The sequence below is a fragment of the Bombus pascuorum genome, chromosome 9 (assembly GCF_905332965.1).
Source record: "Bombus pascuorum chromosome 9, iyBomPasc1.1, whole genome shotgun sequence".
In the NCBI taxonomy this organism is placed as follows: Eukaryota; Metazoa; Arthropoda; class Insecta; order Hymenoptera; family Apidae; genus Bombus; species Bombus pascuorum.
The window spans coordinates 14,556,960-14,578,365 of record NC_083496.1 but is presented as its reverse complement, the minus strand read 5'-3'; the positions used below and the strand labels follow the sequence as shown (position 1 = coordinate 14,578,365).

Genomic DNA, 21,406 nt, shown 5'->3' with positions numbered 1-21,406 from the left:
CTATTTCCGATTATATTCGGTAAACTTCAGTCGTATTACAATACGCTCGTTAGTGCGGTACTGAGAGTGCACGTGCATTTTATGTTTCTCATTTTTCTTTTTCTCTAATCATTTTTTCAATAATTTCGTATAAATCAGTCATTGTCAATCGTACTGCGTTTAGCTTCTAACAACTAATTCGCAATGACGCCACCGATGGAGAGAATACAAATCCTTGAAACGATTGAGAAGGATATTATTGTGTGTTTGCAAAGTGCAGGTAATCAACAAACGCTTGTTTATAAACATCACGTAACACCATAATTCTCGTGTAACTAAAAGACAATTCTTATTACTTTGTGTAGGGCAAGCTTTTGTGGAACTCAGTAAAGAGAAATCTAGTTTGAAACAAGCTGAAGCGCAAACTCAGCAATTTCTAAAAACACTAGGACATGTGGAATCAAAATTGAGCGAACAAATTAATTATTTAACTCAAGTTTCTACAGGTAAATAATCATTTGACCACATGAAAGTCAACCCGTCTTTTTATACGAATTATCTAATTTACTTTACTCTCTTATTAAATTTACTCCTTTTCAGGGCAACCACACGAAGGCTCTGGATATGCCAGTCAAAAGGTACTTCAAATGGCATGGCACAGGTTAGAACACGCACGAAGCAGAGTAAACGAATTAGAGCGTATTAAAAATAAACCAAGATGAACTCATCAAATGTTCTTTTTCTGAATCATCATTTTCAATGTAACAAAAATTCATACACATATGTTTGGTCAACATACTTCATGCTGTATATACATTCCTAAAGATTTCCATGCAAACGAAATAAGTAATAAATTTCACATTTAAGATGGATGAACAGTTGAAATAATTTATACACGTTGTTCAGTTACTCATTCTTTTATTTTTATTACAATGGCACTGTGTGAAAATTTTACAGAGAGAACATTCCCAATGTCAAACTTAAATTGAATCGGGTTAGAAGATGCAAATATGATAAAACACAGATCATTATATTAAAAAATTATATCTTTTGTCAAGAACATTTAAGGTACCGATCCGTCCACAACACCAATGCTACGTTTAACCGTTGCAGCTAAAGAAAGTCTCGATCTTCTCTCTTCGTCCAATTGTTTCGTCAATAATGACATTTGCGATTGTAAATCTGTCATTTGATTTTTCAATGTTCTAACTGTTTCTGATAATGTCCTATTCAAAATGAACGATATGTTAGAAGCGTTTTCTTTGTATATACTGTATACAATTATAGGAAATATTGTAACATAATTAGACAATGATTACCGATTACTACAAAAATCCCAATTTCCACGATTATGCATCAAAGATGTTCTGTCTCGCATTTTATGCGAATCATATTCCAGCATTGCTAAAATGTAAACATGATATGCGACATGTAAACGTTACAAAAAATTCACTACTATACATCTTAGAAACCGAAAATGTAATCCACAACCTACAAGTTGATTCTCCAGAATGCACGGTGAATCTAGCATTAACAGAAAGGCAGTACGCCTCTATCACCTTCAATATGATCGCATCCTCTTCAAATTGTCTTTCATCTATAAACGATAACATGTTTCTTGTTATTATGAATATACATGTTATGATATATTTTTCAAATTTCATATTTATACCATATGGTCGTACGCGTGATAAATCCAAATGTCAATTTTACCAAATACTTTGAAGCTATAGAAAGGAGGTGCTGGTCGTAACGAAGCGATACTCCAAGGTGTTCTAATTCCTAGGGAGACACAATGTTCCGTGATTGATCTGTGTTGTTGTGACTGTCGTTGCTGCTGTTGCGTTTGTTGTTGTTGCTGTTTCCCGCTTTGTTGACTGCAAATCTAATAAGTCGTAAAGAGTGCAAATCAATTTATTATTTATGCTAATTATAACTAAACTAAAAATTATATATAATTTTGAAACATGCTCTATACATGTCCATGTTCTAAATGAACGAAAGAAAAATCATAAATAAACCAACTATATATGCAAGTGAACGCAGATTTTCTTGTTCCAATTAGATTCTTAAAATGCATACTGACGTTAGTAAAGCGAAAGCTTACTTCACACAACATGGCTGTGAAATGAAAGCATACGCTTATGTGCTCGTGTACGCGATTCATTTCTCTCTGTATGTGTGTGCGTGCGTGCGTGTGCCGTGCGCGCGCGTGTGTAAGAAGATACAATTAGTAGTAACACAAGCAAAAACGCTAATTAAACAAGTAGGAAGAAAAAGACAGCCATGCCATGGAAGCTTGCCTTGATCCGAGCATCCAGAAAATGGTATAGACTTCTTCAACCACCAATGGGCATACAGTCCCGATGTGTATATTTGATGTGTTCCATTATAATCGTTTTCGACAGGTCGAGTTGGCTGAATTGCTTTCCTTCCAACTTTTCGTACAATACTTTGATGTGTGTATGGTATAGGTTGTGTAAACCTTCTTTGCATTGTATGCTCATATTTATTCGTAAGCACATTTTCTTTTGTTTGTATTTTATTCGTTGCAAAGGCATGGTCAGAATTGTAAACTATCGTACTAGCAGTTTCGCAGGTCGGAGAATCTAATGTATTATCATTGTGTTTCGATGAATCAGATAAGTGAGCACTATCCCTGGGGGTTGAACCAAAAGGCGATGTACAAACGCATTGATATTCAAAATTATTTTCATCGTTCTCACTTTCATCAGAATAGATCCTTATAGGATGTTCTATGCTGTAGTTGTTCTTAACGCAAGTACACGATTTACAAGAAGAATTTATTTCAGAAGAATTTAATCGATAACTTTCAGCCATTCCTGAATCTGATGATCCAACACTAATTACATTCGCTTGACAGCAATTTTCAATAATGTTTGAATTACACACAGGAACGGATGGATGATGTACAGAATTTATCATAATAGGTTGTTCTTCAGTGCATTCTTTACTCTTCCAACACTTTATCGCGGCCGCTACATCTATGTGCTTCTTCGTTTCACCAAGTGTATCTTGATGGAAGTTACAGCCAATTGGAAACGAACGAGCAAGATTCGTGAAACGTGATCGACAAGCGAGTTGTTCGTCAACAACGCTTACGGTATTTAAATTATTATTATTATTGGAGAAACCAGCAGTAATAGAACTTCCAACACTAACAAGTGGCAAACTTTTACTAATTTCACCTCGTGTATCATTCTCAGTAGATATTAATTCCGTCAAAGATGAGCCCTTTGTTATTCCTACAGTACTAAGATCAATATCTGCTAATGCATATTTCACATTGAGAGTCAAAGTAGATTTACGCAACATTTTCGTTCCAACGGATGATTGCCCCGTTGCGATCTTATTCGACTCGAAACTTGACGAGTAGTTGTGTGAACAACTATCCTGACTATTTGTTTGCATCGGATGAAGGACATATGTCGTTATATTAGTCCTTCGCATTTTTACATTACTCATATCCGGTCGCAGAACGTATTGTAAATAAAGCAATTTTTTCAAAAGTTCAGGACGTATAATTTTTTGTTTGACTAATTTTGCAAAATATCTTGAAAGACGAGCATATGGAGGTAAACTGTAACTCACGCGTGATGTCGTTGATGATTTCACGAGACTGTTATTCGTTGTTTGTTCCTGTATTAAAAGTTCGATCCATCGTTGCTGATCTTCTTTAGTACCACAAAGTACTAGTATACTCTCGATCATTGGTCCTAAGATCAAATGAAAATTTTGTTGATCACAGGTCAAGTAAAGTTTGTATCGAATTTGCGTGGTGATTAATATTATTTCATAACGAATAAATGATTCGGATTCCTTGCCTGTAATTTCAAAAGCATTTCTTATTTCGTCTGTATCTTCCACTTGAGTAATAGTAATACCTGTTAATGGAAGTTTTCCCTGCGAATGAAGAAAATGTATAAGCATTTATTTAGACATTTCTGTGAAGATGAGAGATATACAACAAGATATAAAATATAGAGAAAAAAATGTCGAATATACTTCGTAAACGAAAGAGCTCATCCTTGGACTGGCACTGAGGACCAAAAGAGTCGTTGAAAAAAGAACAAAGTATCTATCTCGACGATCTAGACCAGTAGTTCCGCTTGCCAAAATGACAGATCCGACATAAAGAATTTCCCCGAGTGAGCTTAACTCTTCTCCCTCCCATCCTTTAATACCGCTGGTTAACACTTGAAGAGCCAACTCACGTTGCTTTCGTATGGATGCACATCGATCCTACAAGAGAACGCAACAAAAATTGTAACGTATCTTGCTGAAAATGCCAAACATCCTTATGGAGCTTAAACTAGAGGACAACGTAAGGATACAATCAAACAACTTACCGCTATCTCTCTGTATACTGCTATACTGCGTTGTGTGTCACCTCTATCAGGATGATTTCTTTCTGTATACCTCTCCAATTCTTGAAGCATGGCAGAATATTTATCCAATCTTCGAAAAGGTTTACTTAAACCAGTTGTTAATACTAATATCCCTGGTGATATTGCTCCACTACGTTCCATAAAATCATTCAGTTCATCTCTAGAAGAAGAAATGAATTTAATTTTGTAAAGAAAATAACTTTCAAGTGTCATATACTCTTCCTATAGTTAAATTTAAGTAACATAAAAATAGTTTTTTTATTTCATACATACCTGTACCGATCTAAAATACATACTGCCTTCGGATGATTTCTGCAATACATTGTATGAATGGACTTTAATTTTGGTGCAAGCGTTAGAAAGAGATTTCCAACTCTAGAATCTTGTGTCATAGCTGCTTCCAAATTGGATAGCAATCGTTGATGTACTTCCAAAACTTCATGTACATTACCTAGAAGTTGCTTGTATTCTTCTTTGTTCAATCTATACATTGAAGATTTATAACACATTTCATTATTAGTAAAGGTGTGTTTATGTGTATTTATGCATTCCCACAAAATTAATAAATAATTTATCACATATACTCACATATTAGCAGATTCTAGAGGATGTAAAAAACTATTTATCAAACCCTGCAATTCCGCTACATTCACTCTTTCAGAGTCTACCAAATCTTTCAATACAATATCACGATTTAGCTTTTGATGCACGGGAGATTCCTGCGGAACTTTGTCAGTTGCTTTCACAGTCGAGACACTATTCTCTATAAACAAAATAAAAATATTGTAAATGTAGTAACATCATAAAAGTTAAGCACATAAGAATCTAATGGAGATTATCAAAACGATTAAATATAGATTGCTTCATTACACGCACAATACCTGGAACCCTGCACTCTTTGACGTAATTAGATGGAAACCATCCTGTTTTATCATGTAATGTTCCTTCCCACCAACCTCCATCGTCTATTTGTGTTATCGTAATCACATCTCCCTTTTTAAAACACAGCTAAAACAAAAATGCAGCAGTGTTAAAATTGCAAAACCAATCAATAGAAACAGAGAATAAAATAGAAAATGAAACATACCTCGTCATTGTTTTTTCCTTTGAAGGAAAAAAGAGCAGTTACGAATTTTGGTGTGTCAGGCTTTGACATGGTCTTGATATAAATACAAAAAAGAGAGAAAAATAAGTATTTTGAAGCGAATCTAAAATGGAATATAAAAGAGAAACATGAAAAATCTAATGGAATAGTTCCATCGCACAGAGAAACTTTTCTAGTCTTCCTTCAATTTCTTATCCGTCATCCCAAGTTTACTTGCACTAAAAAATTTTAACCGATACAACGTTGACGAATTTATATAATATATTCGTTAAATATATCCACTTGGATATTGTTCAACTCACGGAAAGTTACGTTTCATACTGCTATCCTTAAACGCCAAATGACATTTCACTGTTAATCATACGTTTTACCTTGGTTTACAATATCGCGGGATATTCCTTGCACGTGATTCCGCATGTGATCGAGTTCGATTACGTTCGATAAATATTTGTCGAATTGTCGTGTGAAAAGTATCTAAAATTGTTCAAGGTTGCGTCGAATATAACCATTTATCGTATAAGAAACGAAGAGGTTAGTCTTTCTTTTAGATGCCTGTAACTCTGTGACATCTCAGCAAGCTATTAATATCCAATGCACATATACACAAGTAAATCCATACATAACAGTGGCGCACATTCTGTTTCATGCGTTTCTTGCGATTGCTCGTCCTCAGTCCCCACTTACATGGTTATCAAGTGCATGTACACATGTATATAAATACATGCGTACGCATTGAAATTAGTTCTAAGAACTAGTTTTTTCATATAAGAAGAGATAGAATAAAATGTAACAGTCCTTTAAATTCCGATTCGTTTCCGTTCCTTCCTCTTTCTTTCGTCTTCTCATAATGTCGTGCTTATATGTACATTATATGTATAAAAAAGTAAACCACTTAAAAACAGTTTCCTTTTAAGAAATGAAACTTCATTGTGAATTTATGTAAGTGGGCTTATATGTAACATTGTATAAAATGAAATACACGCATATATACTCCAACGTGTATTCACGCGATGCTAGTGGATGCGCATGAAAAATATACGAAAAGATAAATTTTTATGAAAAAAAACATGTGCAACTCGTAGTAAACGAATTAGATGAATGAGAAAATGCTATATCTTTATTTTATCGATTTACATGCATTCCGTATCATCTACGTGTCGCATTTTTTTTTTTTTTTTTTTTTTGACATTATTAATATTCCATCACTAGTATACGATGAAATAGAATTTTGGAAAACAATGACTTTGGTTTTTATCGGATGCTTAAATTGGCGATCACACGATGCTTCAGGAAGTATTTTCTTTCAAGAGATTTTGTAGTTCCTATATATACATGCATATGTATGAAGAAAAAACGAGAATTATTATCAACGCATCAGCATAATAATTCGCTGAACAATCAATTTCGATGATTTTAAAATACATACACAAGGATGAAACGATAACTTATTTCTGATATATTGGACGTACGTACAGACATAGAAATGTAAATAGAAATAAAAATGTTTGTAATATATTATCGAAACGATCGTCGTCAGCGTCTCTGTTGTCATAGTCATTGTCATCGCTATCACCGGTATGACATCATGTAGCGTAAAGACCAGGCTCGAATCGTATATTCGATTTGATTCTATTTCTCGTTGTATCCCGATCTTCCATACACTAGAAAATCGTATTCTCGATAGCAACGGTCAATATACTAACAACGTTGTTTGATACGCTAATAACAAGAAAAGACAATAAAATCAGCGCGGCTTTACTACGCATACAGGTACAAGGATATAATATAACATCGATCGAAGAAATTGCCTAATCGGTAGGCTCTGGTCCGCAAAATGTGGGTATTCGTCGGTGCATTCGATCGTATATACATACATGTTACATTCGCATATACATACGTATATACATACATACATGCGCACATACGTACATACATACATACGCACATAAATATGTACATACGTACATATGCATATTCATACATACACAGCTACATATATGCATACGTACATACATACACAGGTACATATATGCATACGTACATACATACACAGGTACATATATGCATACGTACATACATACACAGATACATATATGCATACGTGCACACATACGTACATACATACGTGCATACATATGTACATACATACGTGCATACATATGTACATACATATGTACATACATACATACATAAATGCATGCACACACACGCGTTCGTGCGCGTGCACACACGCACAACAAACACACACACATGCACACACACGCGCGCGCACACACATACATACATACGTACATATTCAACAAGCGACACGTGTTGTGTCCGTCAAAATCGAGACGTATTATATGTACATTGTACATATATCATTTGTCCGCTTGCGTCTTTCTCGAGATTTTCTCCACATCGAGAGGGCAGTGCGACCGATTCACCACCTCACATTCCAAGAGACGGTGTTCGTGTGGATCCTTCAAACAAAGCTCGTCAACATTGATCAGCTCTTGATTAAAATCGGCATGGTCGTTTGCGAAGGATATCTTTTTCAAGGTGTACATTGATGGACGGATAATCATCAGCGAACATCGTACTCTTCCCTCCCTAAATCCCTCATTTTCTACCCCTCCACTCTCTCTCGCGCTCTCTCTCTCCCTCTCTCTCTCTCTCTCTCTCTCTCGCTCGCTCGCTCGCTCGCACGCTCCCCATCATCCCAATTCTCATTCCATCGTAGTCTATTCATGAAAGTCATAATGTTTTCTTTTTATTTTTCTTTGCGCATCTTATTTCTTATCAAATTGGTCCTTCCGATTACAGTTTGCCCTCTCATTCTCAATTTCCTTTTGCATGTCCTTGTCGTTTAACGTCGCTGCTCTCGTCGTTAATACGGCCTAGCGAAGAGCAGAGGACGATCTTTTCTCGAAAAAGAGAAAAAAAGTACAAGTAAAAGAGCATGCGCGCATCGACGACGTTTGTTCTTATCGGAACATGTAGTTTATTTCGCAAACAATTTTCTCAAGGAAACGAAACGCTCGTTTGTCAGCGGTATCGTTCGATATTCGAAATCGAATGAAAATCAGTCTCGCACATGCGCTTTGAAAGGTTAAAAGTTAAAATTTGGTACGATGCACGGTATGGTACGGCACGGTACAGCACGGTACAGCACGGTACAGCACGGTACAATTACAGTTCGTTTCGGCACGAAAAGTAATGGAAACTTTTCGCAGAAACAAGTAGCGCGGTTCTTAACGACTAATTTATGGTCATTCGTGTACTCGAAATGTCCGATACGTTCGTTACGATTCCATGCAGTAATGGCGATTTAAACGATTGCCATGGCTCGTAGAAATTTCTTTCTAGTCGATGGACGGGAGGTTATTATAAGGTAACAGTACAGACTAAGGTAAAATTGGTTGTATACTTAAAGAGTAATACAATTTACCGGACAGTCTTCCAAAAATCCGTCATATCTGCAAAACCTCGTAAACGAACAAAATCTCACATGTGAACTTGTATTTATGCACTTATCGTACTCTAAATGTGTGATTTTGTCTTTTTTCCCCTTTTTATGTTTCCCTGTCTCTTTTCTATTAAGTTAATCCTTCTTTCTCTTCGTATGTACTTAAACGCAAACTAATCTGTTTGCTCGAACGATACAACTCGATTCGTTACAATTTTTTTGCTTCGCGATTAACAAACAAGAAAAGGCGCGTTTGTTATTCTATAAATTTTCATAATATATCGTAACAGATTAATAAGAAACATAATTTAACGTTGTTTTGCGAGATAAAAAATCGGCACGTGTACCTTTTATTTTTCCATTTTTTAGTTTTATCATTTTTCTTCCGGTTCTTATTTTTTTCCCCCGCTCCTTCTCTATCTTATTCTCTGTATCATTTAAGTGACGAACGAAGTAAGGCGACAAACTTTTGTACTGTTTGTTCACGATTGCGTTCAACCAATCAACCATTCAAGCAACATTTGCGTGACAACTAACGTAACGACGAAACCCAATGTAGGAAAGTTGTGGAATTGCGAAAGACGAAGTAACTGCTTACATACATATATATGTATATTGTCGATTGAATATTAATGTAGAGATATATAATATAAATGGTGTTTTACTCCTGGTATGTAGCGAAATTTGAAGAAAATAATCCTAATGTGATTATGGCTGTGCATCGATCGTGCGAGCTTGAAAAACATAAGAACATTGGTTCACTTCGTCGCGTTTGGATCGTAGAACGGGAGTAATATATACATATGTATATCAAACATGCGAAGAGTAAAGAGATCGATAAAACTGATTGCACCACAACAAAAAAAGACTGATGTAAGAGGAAGAGTTTGAGAGCGAGAGAAGAGGTGAACAAGCTAAAATAAGGAGCTCGAAATATGTAAATGACACACAATGCTTTCGGCTTTTTATAATTTCCAGGTTGGAACAATTGGGTTCAGAGAGGAATTAGGGGAAAACCGAGAAAACTCGTTCGAATTATTCTATATTCGAGATTTCGATCTATTCGTGACTTCTTGACACGCACTGCATTGTCGAAACGTAGTTAAAGTTTCGCAAAAACGTCTTTATAAACGCTTTTCAAGCTATTCGATCATGTATGTATTTAGATGTACCGTATTTTATCCAATAAACCGATTCCACTAAAACTTACAACACCAATACGATTAGAGTAAAATACGAAACAACGAGAGAATTGACTAGTGGTCTGATGAATGCTGGTCCCCGCGATGCGAAATCCAGAGCAATCGAAGCTCAAGAAGTTATGTAGAAAAATGGAATAAAGATCGAAAAATAATGAATGAAGGCAAAAGAGATAAAAACAACTACCAGGAAGAAGAGAACGATAGAGAAATGAGAAGAGAAGAAACTAAGGTAAAAAACGAAGAAATTTCAGATTGAAAGTAACTTTAGTGACGTTCTGATCGAGTAGGAATAGAATGTCGTGTCGCATTTCTTCGTCCAAACGATTAAAGAACGTGTAAATTTTCACAACTCTTAGACTTGCTATCTCTTGCCCATACCTTACCTAATAAATTTCGTACCTTTAAACTGGTACTTGTACGACTACCGCGATATTTTTTCGGTGAATTGTTTTCAGAACAAGATCCTAAAGGTGATTTGCTACGATTCTTTCGCGATCTCTTCCGAAATAGGTCCCTTGTTCTTTCAGGGTTCTCGAGCTTCAGTCGAATTTGTGTAAGCAAGCCAACGAGAAGTTCGTCGACATTATGATTGATTCCGACCGATGTTTCGATAAATTTACAGTCGTAAGATGTAGCCATAGATTTCCCCTCTACAACATAGAAATAGAATTGTATCCATCAAAAAGATGAAAATAGAATAAAATAGAATAGAATAGAATAGAATATATAAAATGGATAGAATAGAATAGAATAGAATAGGATAGGATAGGATAGAATAGAATAGAATAGGATAGAATAGAATAGAATAGAAAAAAAAATCGAGGGTGGAATGGAGGGATATTGGTATGGCGATTCCGTGTCTATGTGTTCGGCAACGATAATCGATGTTGTATGTATGTATTGTATACTGTATATCTTCCGGTGATCTCCCATACTTGAATTTTCGGAGGGATCTAATGATAGCTTAGGTATCAACGAGGTAGCTAAATGATACGAAACAATGAAAGGACCTATCGCGAAACGGTCGGGTAAGTTACACGGCTTCTTACCTTCGGTCGAGACTAATCGACTGCGAACGAGGTCGACTTTGTTTCCAACAAGGATCACCGCTCGAGCCGACACGTAGTCGCTGCGCCAAAGTGTTTGCAAAACTTCTTCCGCCACGCGTACCGAAGCCCGATCGGTCGTTGAATAGACGACGCAGTAAGCGTGTGGTTCGTACGTAGTTATGCAGGTTTCCGGCTGCAAAAAGAAATCACTGGTTGTCGACAGGAACGAATATGTCGTATCCAATAGTATCGGTCGGCGAGTCGAACCTATTCATGGTGCCGCTAAGGCGAATATCGTAGCGGAATAATAAAAGAGTTGTTTTTAACTCCAGTACTTTCGCTGCTTTGTCAATTTTTCAAAGTATTATTCCCCACTCTTTACTGACCGATCTTATTTAATAAGATTAATAAAACTTTTTAATAAACATTAATAAAATTTTTTACCGAATCTTTCACGGTAATGGACGCAAATAACGTTTTATGAAAAATAGCACCGACTTACGTACACCATTATGATTTTCAACTCGCCATATATATATACATATATATATTGTTGAATCTTATATATGTGTATATATATATAAGATATCGCGGTTAGACGGTTCGATCGATCGCTGAACCGTTTTACGGTTGACCGATAGTTACGGCTCGATGATCGTCAATCACTCTTCAGGGTGGCACACCGAGTTTTACACTAACATGCTTACTGCTAACCACATGTGCGCGTTCGACCGCGCGCCCTATTCCTTCTCACGTTCCCGCTTGCTCGCACATTCTTTCCTTTTCTCTCCCCCTTTATTAATCAAATCCATCTATTCTCGAGATTCTCGATTCAGATTCTGATTCCCGATCTGCGTATGTCGTACGTTTCATAGCTCGATGGCGACATATCGTTCACGCGTGGTAAACCAATAATTCATCTAATAATAAGCAAACGTGGGTATATTCTATAAAAAATTTGCCTCACTTTCGATTACGTACGTTAACATAGCAATACAATGGGCATGCATACACGTGTAATTCGCAACGTACCGTCATCTCAGTGCTAGAGTGATCGATAAAAGTCAGTTCGGATTCTTCTCCAGCTAGAAGAACGCTGACGGTTTTCTCTCCCGACTCGTCGTCTGTAAAGAAACGGCGGGAGCATAGTGTTTTATCACGGCATCGTGAGGACAGAAGGAACAAAAAGTCAGAGACGATAGATTGGAAAGAAAGGAACGGAAAAAAAGGTAGGAAGAAAAAGAAGAAACAAATCGGGCTTGATATCGTGCAATAGCTTCGAGGCAAACCGGACAGTGTAAGAGTAATGCTGATAATTAATATATATTATAATATAATATTATATATAATTATATGTAATATTATATATTATAATATATAATAATATTAATTAATAATTAATATTTAGTACTTACCGATCGATGTATCGTACGCATGAAGATATTCCGACGTCATAAACTGAGAAACCAGCGAACTTTTTCCTACGGCTGGAGCTCCCAGCATTAGAACGCGATACGGTGTTGGTCCCTGAGACGCGCTGCTTTCGCGGGAACTCGCCAACGATCCCGCTGCAGAATTTCTTGCCGATCCAGGATACGAAGCTGTTAAATGTTCCGTGCTGCATCGCCATATCACGTCGGTAGTCACGCCATGGTAGAAACCGATAAAAGGGCGAAAAAAACAGAGAAAAGACAAGTATATAATCGATATTTACATACACGTGATATAGGGAAAGAAAGAAATTCGTAACTTGTAATTTATATCGATTATGTCATCTGTCCGGTATTTGTTTAACGACAACTTCGTTTTTGCTCGGAATAGTCTATTTTAGAAAAATCGATGACAATCGGAAGCGATGCAAATGTTTGTCTTTGTGTGATACACTTAGCGCGCAGCATTGAAATTCTACTCTAAGGTCCAACACGTGCGTCTACGTTGCTCAAACGCTTAATGCTACACGTAAACTCACGCGTTCGATTTAGAGTAGAATCGCCGTGTGGAACTTTATATTATAAAGTCGTCGTTTTTCACTTTCTCTTCGCCCTCTTCTTTTGCTTCTTCTTCTTCTTCTCCTCTTCCTTTTTCACCTTCTTCTTCTCCTTCTTGTTTCTCCCCTCCTCCTACAACAACAACAACAACAGCAACAACAACTACTACTACTTCTACTACTACTATTACTACTACTACTGCTTCTCCTTCTGTCTTCCGATTGTCGTCGGTCCGTTCTCTCGTTTTCTCATTTTTTCTCATTTCGCTTGAGTTTGTTGTTTAATGCAATAACCGGCTTATTCCTGTCGAGAAACGAAAAAACAGAGGGATTGGAAATAGGAGAATCTCACCTCGAGTTACTCGAAGCGACGCTATTGTTTGATCGAGATCTCCGACTTTTCAACGAGTCTCCTCGATTTACAACTCCTTTACCAGTTATACTGAAATGTCGAAGTCTATAATACTCTTCTTCAACGCCGGTATTTGGCATGCTCGCGACTCTTGATCTCTGCTGTGGAAGACACAGGTAGTTTGGTCTGCCCGATGAACGGCTTCCGGGTGTCTTAACCGACTGAGAACGACTGTGGTGCGGACTACCGTACCTGAAACATTCCACGGAGAGAAAGATCGGTTGTTTCATACTTGTCGGAAGTACCTAACCATTGTTATGTTTTACGTCTAACGAATAATAAGAGTAAAATGATAATGCACGCGTGTAACAGCGTCCAATAAGAATAATAAGCGAACCTCATCTCAAAGTCGTGTATTTCTTGCAAGGTCAAGGTATTGGCCACATCCAACAATTGTCTCATATTTTCCTCTCGACGTCTAACGTCCAACTCTGGGTGCAGCAATATTGTTGCAGCTCCGGCTGATCCGTCCAATGACAGCGACGGTTGTTGCACCACGATTGTTGCCGCTTGCGTCGATCTCTTATTTCCACTCGCGTTGCCTCCTTTTCGGCATTACAAAGTAAACATCCGTTATCCTCGTTCCTCGATCCTGACTGCAGTTTACATTGGTACTTATAAAAAGATCTCCGAGCACCGAATATCGAGCATTTCCTCGTCTGTTACATTTCATTTTGCATCACCTGTATTTCCTTTCTTTCTTATCGCCTTTTCGCAGTTGATTCAGAACGCTGTGTACATATTCCCATCCCAACTCTGTCCGCGCCCCCCATCTTCGTCCTCGTCTTTCCCTTTTCTCGTTTTTGCATTTTCATACGCGATTCACCGGCCGAGAGGAGCCGATCGTACGAACGAACACGGAATTCATCTTGCCCTTTTTCAACGTTCCACGCTTCCTGCCTTTTCTTCCATCTCCTCCTCCTCCTTCTCCTCTATATATATTCTTCTTCCACCTCCATCTCCTCTTTCACTTTCACCTTCATTTTCACCATCACCATCGTCACCTGTTTTACTTTCCTTCCTTTCTGTTTCCGTTTCCGTTCGTCGGTCCTCGATATCGGATCTAAGTACTTTCTCGTCTACTTCGATTTTCACCGCTACATCTTTACGGTGGTTTCGCGTAAACAGATTATTCGCGACCAAGAAACGTGCGATGCCGGGAGAGTCTTTTTTCAAGGTGTTAAGCTTACGCGTGAAACACATACGCGTGCGTCTTTCAAGCAGAATTGCCGCCCACAATTCGCGATGGAACATTGAATATCGCGTGTATCTACACAAACACATAGTAACACGATTTTTAAAACTACACCAAGGAATGTCTTTCCAATCATCGACGACTATGCTGCCGTATTATGCGCATATATACAACATTTGTTCCTCGATTTCTTTTGTCTTTGTCTGCGTTCATTTTCTTTTTCGTTTCGTCGTCGATATTTCGGAAAGTCGTGTATCTTTAGGCACCGACGTTATGAATTGATTGGTACACGGACAGGCGGACGGAGAAACGAATAGACAGATTGATAGGCGGAAATACTATACACATACACACGTGCGCGCGCGCGCGTTGAAGATATCGATTCACGAAAACGAGAGAAAACGTGAACAGAAAAGAAAAGAAAGAAATGACGACGTTAAAGTAACGCGAGACCAAAATAGAGAGTACGATAACGGAAAGAAGACAATACTTCGACAGAGGTAAAAAGAAAAGAGATCGAGCACTAAAAAGAAAATGCGAATGGAGATTTTCGTGATCCAGGGCGGCAATTCGACGATACTTGCAGTATGGCGATCGAGGCGTTATCACCTATTTATAGTTATAGTAGCTAACCGGCAAAGTCGACAATACATGCGCTTTTGGATATCGTAGCATACTACATCTTTTCAAGCTTCGAAAAATATAGAGCAATGCAATGAAACTGTGTGTGATGTTAATGAGCGACGATTCTTCTCTCCTCGAAACATTCCCTCGAACGTTCGCCATCGTAGTACTCCGTTTCGCTTTTTACATCAATTATCGTCGATCAACGTTGATTCTCGTGAAATTAAGTTGTTCCTTTATGAAATCTAGTCATGGAAAGCGTGCCGCGACCAAGCGATACCAACCGTTACAAAACGAAATGTCGAATAAACGCAAATACTTTTGTCAAACACGAACGAAATATGTACAATATACATACATGTATGCTCGTTTCAATCATTTTTGATCGAGGAGAGAGGAGGGGGGAAAGGAGGAGATGAGGGAGCAAAAAGAAAGAAAAACAGAAAATGAGAGTTAGGAAGCAAACACAGAATCGAAATGTCGAAGAGATGTGGCGAATAAAATATAATTAAATCAAAAGTAAAAACATGAGAATACTAGTACTGCTCATATTTGGATCCTATAACGGTATAGGAAAAGAGGCGGAAACGAAGGAACCGTGAAATTCATTTGGTGGACAAGATCAGCGCGAACCCGAGGCACCACCAACCGTTGACGATCGGCGACTATCGTGCCATGATCGTCCTGCTCAAGCCGCTCTCGACTTCGACTCGAAGAAATCAATTATGTACTCGGTTTTTTAACGAGTTTACACATGGTATATGCGTAAAGTCGGTTCGGTGATTTCTCAGTTTCGAAAATAAAGAGTCTCGAAGCACAACTCGGTCATAATCAACTTTATACCTATTGCGCAAAACGGGAAAAAGAGCCTGACCCATGAATGAATGGTTGAAACGAGGGGATGCGATTCTGAAAGAAAACAACACAATTGATATTCTTAACGAGAACAGCTTTAAAACCTGTCTCTAGATGTTTCGTTCGCTCTTTCGTCTTTCGATTATTTTCTATTTCTACTTGTTTGCCCGCGAGCAGTTTCTTATGTTTTCCGCATTTTACAACGATCGACATAAACGAATCGGCATAAATTATCCACCTATTTATCGTTAAATACATCGACGAAACACGAGATTAATTAGAAATATGGGAAACGATTAAATATTAACGTCGAATTGATCGTTTCGACTTACCGGCGGGTTTTCCTCGAGGTTTGCTCGTGGCACTGGTTGTTCTACCAGGACCATCGGACGACTGATCGTTGTTACTTTGATCGGTGTGAGTTCCTATCAACGATATGTCCAGAGGGTTCGTCGTAACGTTCACATTCGGTTTTCCTTCCCCGTATTTCTTCTCACCGATGTTGTTTACTATTCGATTCTCTCGATTCCCATCTTCGCCACGGGATCTTCCAACAAGCAAGGTTAGCAACGGATTTAGACCATCCGGGTCTGGTTGACCAGCATCCATCGAACCCCTTACTGGTGTGCTGTATATGTGTGTGTGTGTGTGTGTGTGTGTGTGTGTGTGTGCGAGCGCGTGTGTATATGTGTGGAAGGACAAGCAAAACAAGAGTAAAGTCGAGAGACGTAATTGGTATGTGGAAAACGAGAATGGATAAAAAATGATATAGAAACCTGAAAAAGTCGGTCGCTCGGAGATCTGGAAGAGGCGGGGTTCTTCCGGAGACGGAAACCTTACCGACATCGTTGACGGTATCGTGGATGATAATAGGCGTTGCATCGACCGAAGGAATCTCCGTCTCATCGAGAAGATTCGAAACACTAGATGTTCGAATATCCAAACAATCGATTGGAAGTTCCGATCTCAAAGTCGCGCCAGTTTTAAGTCCCTTCTCGTCCGGGGTCGAATATTCGATCGGCGAAGAGATCGAAGCGTGGACTGGTAGCGGTGAGGAGATTACAGCAACAGCCGATAGAATCGGTTCCGGTGACTGACCACCGGTGGACGATGTAGCAGCCGGTGGTGACATCTCCGATGGAATATCCATCAAATCGAAACTGTCGTCCGGTTGCTCTCCGTCCGTTGTCGTCACCTACGATTAAATACTCATTTTTCGCTCGAACTTCTCATCCTCTTCCACGCGCACATTCGAGTTACACAGTTAAACACAGTTAACTCGTATACCCTCGATAACCTTACCATGGTGAGCATCGTGTTGGCGCTGTCGGTGCTAGTGTTGATTGTTGTTTCGGAAGCGGTGCTCGAACCCATAACGACCACTTTTGGAACGCTGCGACAACTGCGACTTCCGCCTGCGGATTTAAAGTGCAGTCTTCGTAACGCGGAGGCAGCGTGAGACAACAAATCGGTTTCGCGCGAATTCTCCGCTCCATTGTGACGATGTGCGCTGGCATTAGAAACACGCGATGTTTGCGACTGCGACTGCGACTGCGACTGCGATTGCGGCTGCGACTGCGACTGCTGCTGTGACTCGGTTGTTGCTGAATCGGTCCCATCGCTACCCCTTGAGCTGCCACCGTTTTTACGGTTCGACCCGCGACCATCCACCAGACATCCCTGTTTTCATCAAACATTCACCACGCCAACTGATGATCGCTCTCACAGTTTCTCTTTCTTTTCCGCCTCCACTCTCTCTTCCTCACACACGCGCGCGCGCACGTTCATTCCATCCATGCACTCCTATCCCCCTATCGTATCAAACACATCAGACACATTTTCTTTTTCTCTTTCTTTGCGTTATTTTGCCAATTTTCAATACTCACGTGATTTCTATGTTCCGGGGTGGAAGGCGGATTCGGTGTATTTGGCAGAGAACCCCCTGTGGGGGTGCAGTGCCGCAGTCGCGCCAGGGCCGTACGAAGCCCCTCCGTCACGAGGCTCTTTTATTTGATCTTGGCAATGCCGCCCACTTTCCTCACCTCTCCGCCAACGGTTTTCTTCTTCACTCCTTCAGTACTTTCTCTTAATCACCTCTTCTTTCCTATTATACGTCAGTCCTTCTGGCCGTCCGCCTTATTTCGATACTTATTTCCCGGCGCCTCCTTTTCCTTTATTTCCTACTTTTCTCTTCTATTCTGTTCACCCAATAAACCGAGTCGAGTATCGATGAGGAGGAAAGTCAAACGGATCGCGATACGTTTATGATCGTTATGACACAAAATCTTATTTCGCTTTCTCTCCTAGCCCAGATCCTCAAAAGAATGCAATACGGAAATCGACATTTGTATTATCTGCAAAAACATTAAACCGATCTAAGCGAGTTTTGCTTCGATCGTTCCATGTAACTGGTTGGTCCATACAAAGTCGATACTTGAACGCGCCACGTCTTCATCCTGTTCGATCTTCGTCTCTGTTCTTGCTTTCAACGGCAATCTCCTTTCTTCGATCGACCATCGATTCTTAAACTATTCGGAGCTGCGTCTCTGTAACGCGAAACGATATGATCAATCGAATCCCGTTCGTAATAGCATCGGTATTTAAAAATCCTGCCACGCGATCGACCAACGCAATGTCAAATTCATCGAGCGTATGAGAAAAGTGTACGTAGAAATGGCGCGAAACGAATCGTTTTGTGAATGAAAACATCCTTTTCGATTGCACGCTAATTGTCATCTGATTCAACGGCTTTACTTCTCTTTCACAACCTAACTAGCTTAGGCCTACATATCTAACCAGATAGACAATGTTTTCGGATCGATAACGAAACTAAATCTGTTTGTTGTTTTATCGATCATTGACCAAATCGATATCGAGTTGCTAGAATGATCGCTGACTCTTATTCACTTTATAATCAAGGAAAGAGGGGGAGACAGTGAGAAAGAGACAGAGAGAGAGAGAGAGAGAGAGAGAGAGAGAGAGAGAGAGAGAGAGGGAGAGAGAGAGGGAGGGTCTGAGAGTATTTGTCAGCGATAAAGACCAAGAAAATTACATGGGTCGACAATTATCGATGATTTGAAACAACCGAGAGAGGAAATATGTATCGTCGGTTGCAATTTAATTGTTAGATTTCCAGCGAGATATGCATACCAATTATAACGCCATCGTTCTTGCATTCTATGTTCTATACATATATTCGCAATTTCTGAACAACGATAGAACAGTTTATTCACGATCCAGAGTTCGTTTGCATCCCTATCTTTAATTTGTCCGTTTGTTCGTTCGTTCATTGGAATAGTTCACTCTGTTTCATGTGATCACGCAGAATTGTATCTCTCGATACGGGATGCAAACTTACGTACATCGTAGATTTATCAAATTTAGAAATTGACGAAATTTAACTAAAATTCGGGCACATTGGATTGAAAACCAACTTCTCATTTCTCACAACCAATACACGATTGTACGTGTATGAACGAGGAAAGGGAACCGGTGATATAGTAACTGGGACAAAATTGCAACAGCAAACAGGCTAATAATTAGCCGTGAAAACGATCAACAACAACATACTGCGTGCAAAAGAAAATGTGCAAAGAAAGCAAGAGATGCGGATCGAGTGTGTAGGAGGTAACCTGCACCTAATGGATCGAGCAAAATACGATAATAACGTTGTCTATTTATTACATATATATATGTCTATAATTCGTCTAATCAAAAATAGCAAGAAAAGTTTACAGTAATACCTGCTGCGTCTCTTCGAAAAAATAGCTCCTTCTACCTTGGCATTCCACGGATTACTGGCGTGTAGTACCGAGCTTCGGGAAAGGACATTAGCGCTTGCGCTTTTACTCCAGAGGGTGAAAACTGCTAAACTAGCAGCACCGTCGCACCGACCCGATCTGCACCAACTCCCCACTCGCTCTTTTCTTTCTCTTCTTCCCTTCCTATACTATCTTTTCCTACCATTGCGACATGTATCAATCTATCCCTTTCTTCTTTAATCACATTTGTTGTGCATTTTCATTCGACCTTTTCAACAATTTGCATTTTACATTCCCTCATTTTTTATTTTACCTCTATTCTCATCTGTAGAGTTTATACTTGTGCTTCATATTTTCCTCTAGTAGCAATATTAAATGCACCAATTCAAATCAATCGAAAGAATCTATATTTCCAGGTGGCTAAAAATCTATACTTTTAAAGATATTAGCCCAACAGGTCCAACACAGCGACGATCGTCTCATTTCAAGCAAACGCGTGAAATCAAACAGGGAGATCAAAGGATGTACAACTTTTACAAATATCGATATTAATATCGTTACGCGATGGAAGGCTAGAGATGAGAAAAGATCGTCAGTTCGAGTCGACTAGAAAACCTTTTCGATGAATCGATCGAACATATTTACGCAGCTCATTTCTGAAGAAAGCGGAGAAAATAATAAAACGAACGAATAATAGTAAACGATCGAATCATTTTGTTTTAACTATATCGTACATGAAAATTCTATGAATGAAAGTATCGGAAAGAGGGCAAGGTAAATTTAAAGGTTCTACTCATTAATGTCAATCCGATCTCGTAACCTTAATGAGATGTGCACGCTATATCGAGCAACTTCTATCGAACAAAGTATTGCCATATTCCTGACAAATTATTGAACCTCATAAATCTGTACATCTGCGCAGATGCGCGACCATTTTCTGCGTGTTACGAGCTAGTGCCGTTCACCTCAGTCACCTTTGCCCCACATTTTATCTTCCACCGTTCTACTTTTCAACTTCGCATCTTTCGTATTTCTTTCGCACGAGATACGTGCTTGCAAGTACTGGAAAAGAACAACAGTCGACAACACTAAGCGAAATATGCTTCTTTTCATGAGATAGCAAGAAAATAAGAGAATTAGAGAGAGGAAGAGAGGGAAGGAAAACGTACGCGTTAGCAATCTGCAAATCGATGATACTCGCGTGGTCTTTGTAGCTGAACGATTTAACGCGATTTACACACACGCCCTCAAGTTTACCCGAAGCGCACGCGAGTTGATCGACCGCTTTGTCAAAACACCAACCACATCTATCGATCCAAGGCTTCCGCGTATATTCGCGTACATTTTATTCGTGCGTTACTTTTCACATAAAAATCAAGC

At 39.0% G+C, this 21,406-nt stretch overlaps 3 protein-coding genes across 13 annotated transcripts; 1 reads left to right on the top strand and 2 right to left on the bottom strand.

The window, feature by feature from the left end:
- The first annotated feature begins 99 nt into the window (after positions 1–99).
- LOC132910342 (mediator of RNA polymerase II transcription subunit 11) lies at positions 100–845 on the top strand. Its single transcript, XM_060965993.1, has 3 exons — positions 100–259; positions 345–485; positions 580–845. Exons 1-3 carry the CDS (start codon positions 184–186, stop codon positions 699–701), a joined length of 339 nt encoding a protein of 112 aa, XP_060821976.1. The 5' UTR covers positions 100–183; the 3' UTR covers positions 702–845.
- Positions 846–877: 32 nt separating this feature from the next.
- LOC132910326 (rho guanine nucleotide exchange factor 7) lies at positions 878–6,275 on the bottom strand. Of its 7 annotated transcripts, none has more exons than XM_060965945.1 (13): positions 5,796–6,241; positions 5,476–5,711; positions 5,270–5,396; positions 4,977–5,151; positions 4,662–4,871; positions 4,350–4,548; positions 4,006–4,242; positions 3,825–3,903; positions 3,592–3,716; positions 1,693–1,864; positions 1,475–1,576; positions 1,299–1,383; positions 878–1,205 (listed from the first exon to the last, which is right to left on the bottom strand). In XM_060965945.1, exons 2-13 carry the CDS (start codon positions 5,542–5,544, stop codon positions 1,043–1,045), a joined length of 1,743 nt encoding a protein of 580 aa, XP_060821928.1. In that variant the 5' UTR covers positions 5,545–5,711; positions 5,796–6,241; the 3' UTR covers positions 878–1,042. The 7 variants fall into 7 exon arrangements, 1 of the variants encoding a protein (XP_060821928.1); XR_009658737.1 differs by having other exon boundaries at positions 1,042–1,205; positions 1,471–1,576; positions 5,796–6,247; XR_009658734.1 differs by lacking the exons at positions 878–1,205; positions 1,299–1,383 and having other exon boundaries at positions 2,283–3,716; positions 5,476–5,547; positions 5,796–6,275.
- A 1,891-nt stretch (positions 6,276–8,166) lies between these two features.
- On the bottom strand, positions 8,167–20,147 carry LOC132910328 (uncharacterized). Of its 5 annotated transcripts, none has more exons than XM_060965955.1 (13): positions 20,009–20,147; positions 18,700–18,811; positions 18,152–18,640; positions 17,568–17,680; positions 17,042–17,460; positions 16,598–16,893; positions 16,254–16,319; positions 13,929–14,136; positions 13,532–13,783; positions 12,608–12,810; positions 12,225–12,316; positions 11,193–11,385; positions 8,167–10,793 (listed from the first exon to the last, which is right to left on the bottom strand). In XM_060965955.1, exons 4-13 carry the CDS (start codon positions 17,637–17,639, stop codon positions 10,468–10,470), a joined length of 2,127 nt encoding a protein of 708 aa, XP_060821938.1. In that variant the 5' UTR covers positions 17,640–17,680; positions 18,152–18,640; positions 18,700–18,811; positions 20,009–20,147; the 3' UTR covers positions 8,167–10,467. The 5 variants fall into 5 exon arrangements, with proteins under 5 accessions (XP_060821938.1, XP_060821936.1, XP_060821937.1 ...); XM_060965953.1 differs by having other exon boundaries at positions 18,152–18,619; XM_060965954.1 differs by having other exon boundaries at positions 18,152–18,811; positions 20,001–20,147.
- Positions 20,148–21,406: the final 1,259 nt, after the last annotated feature.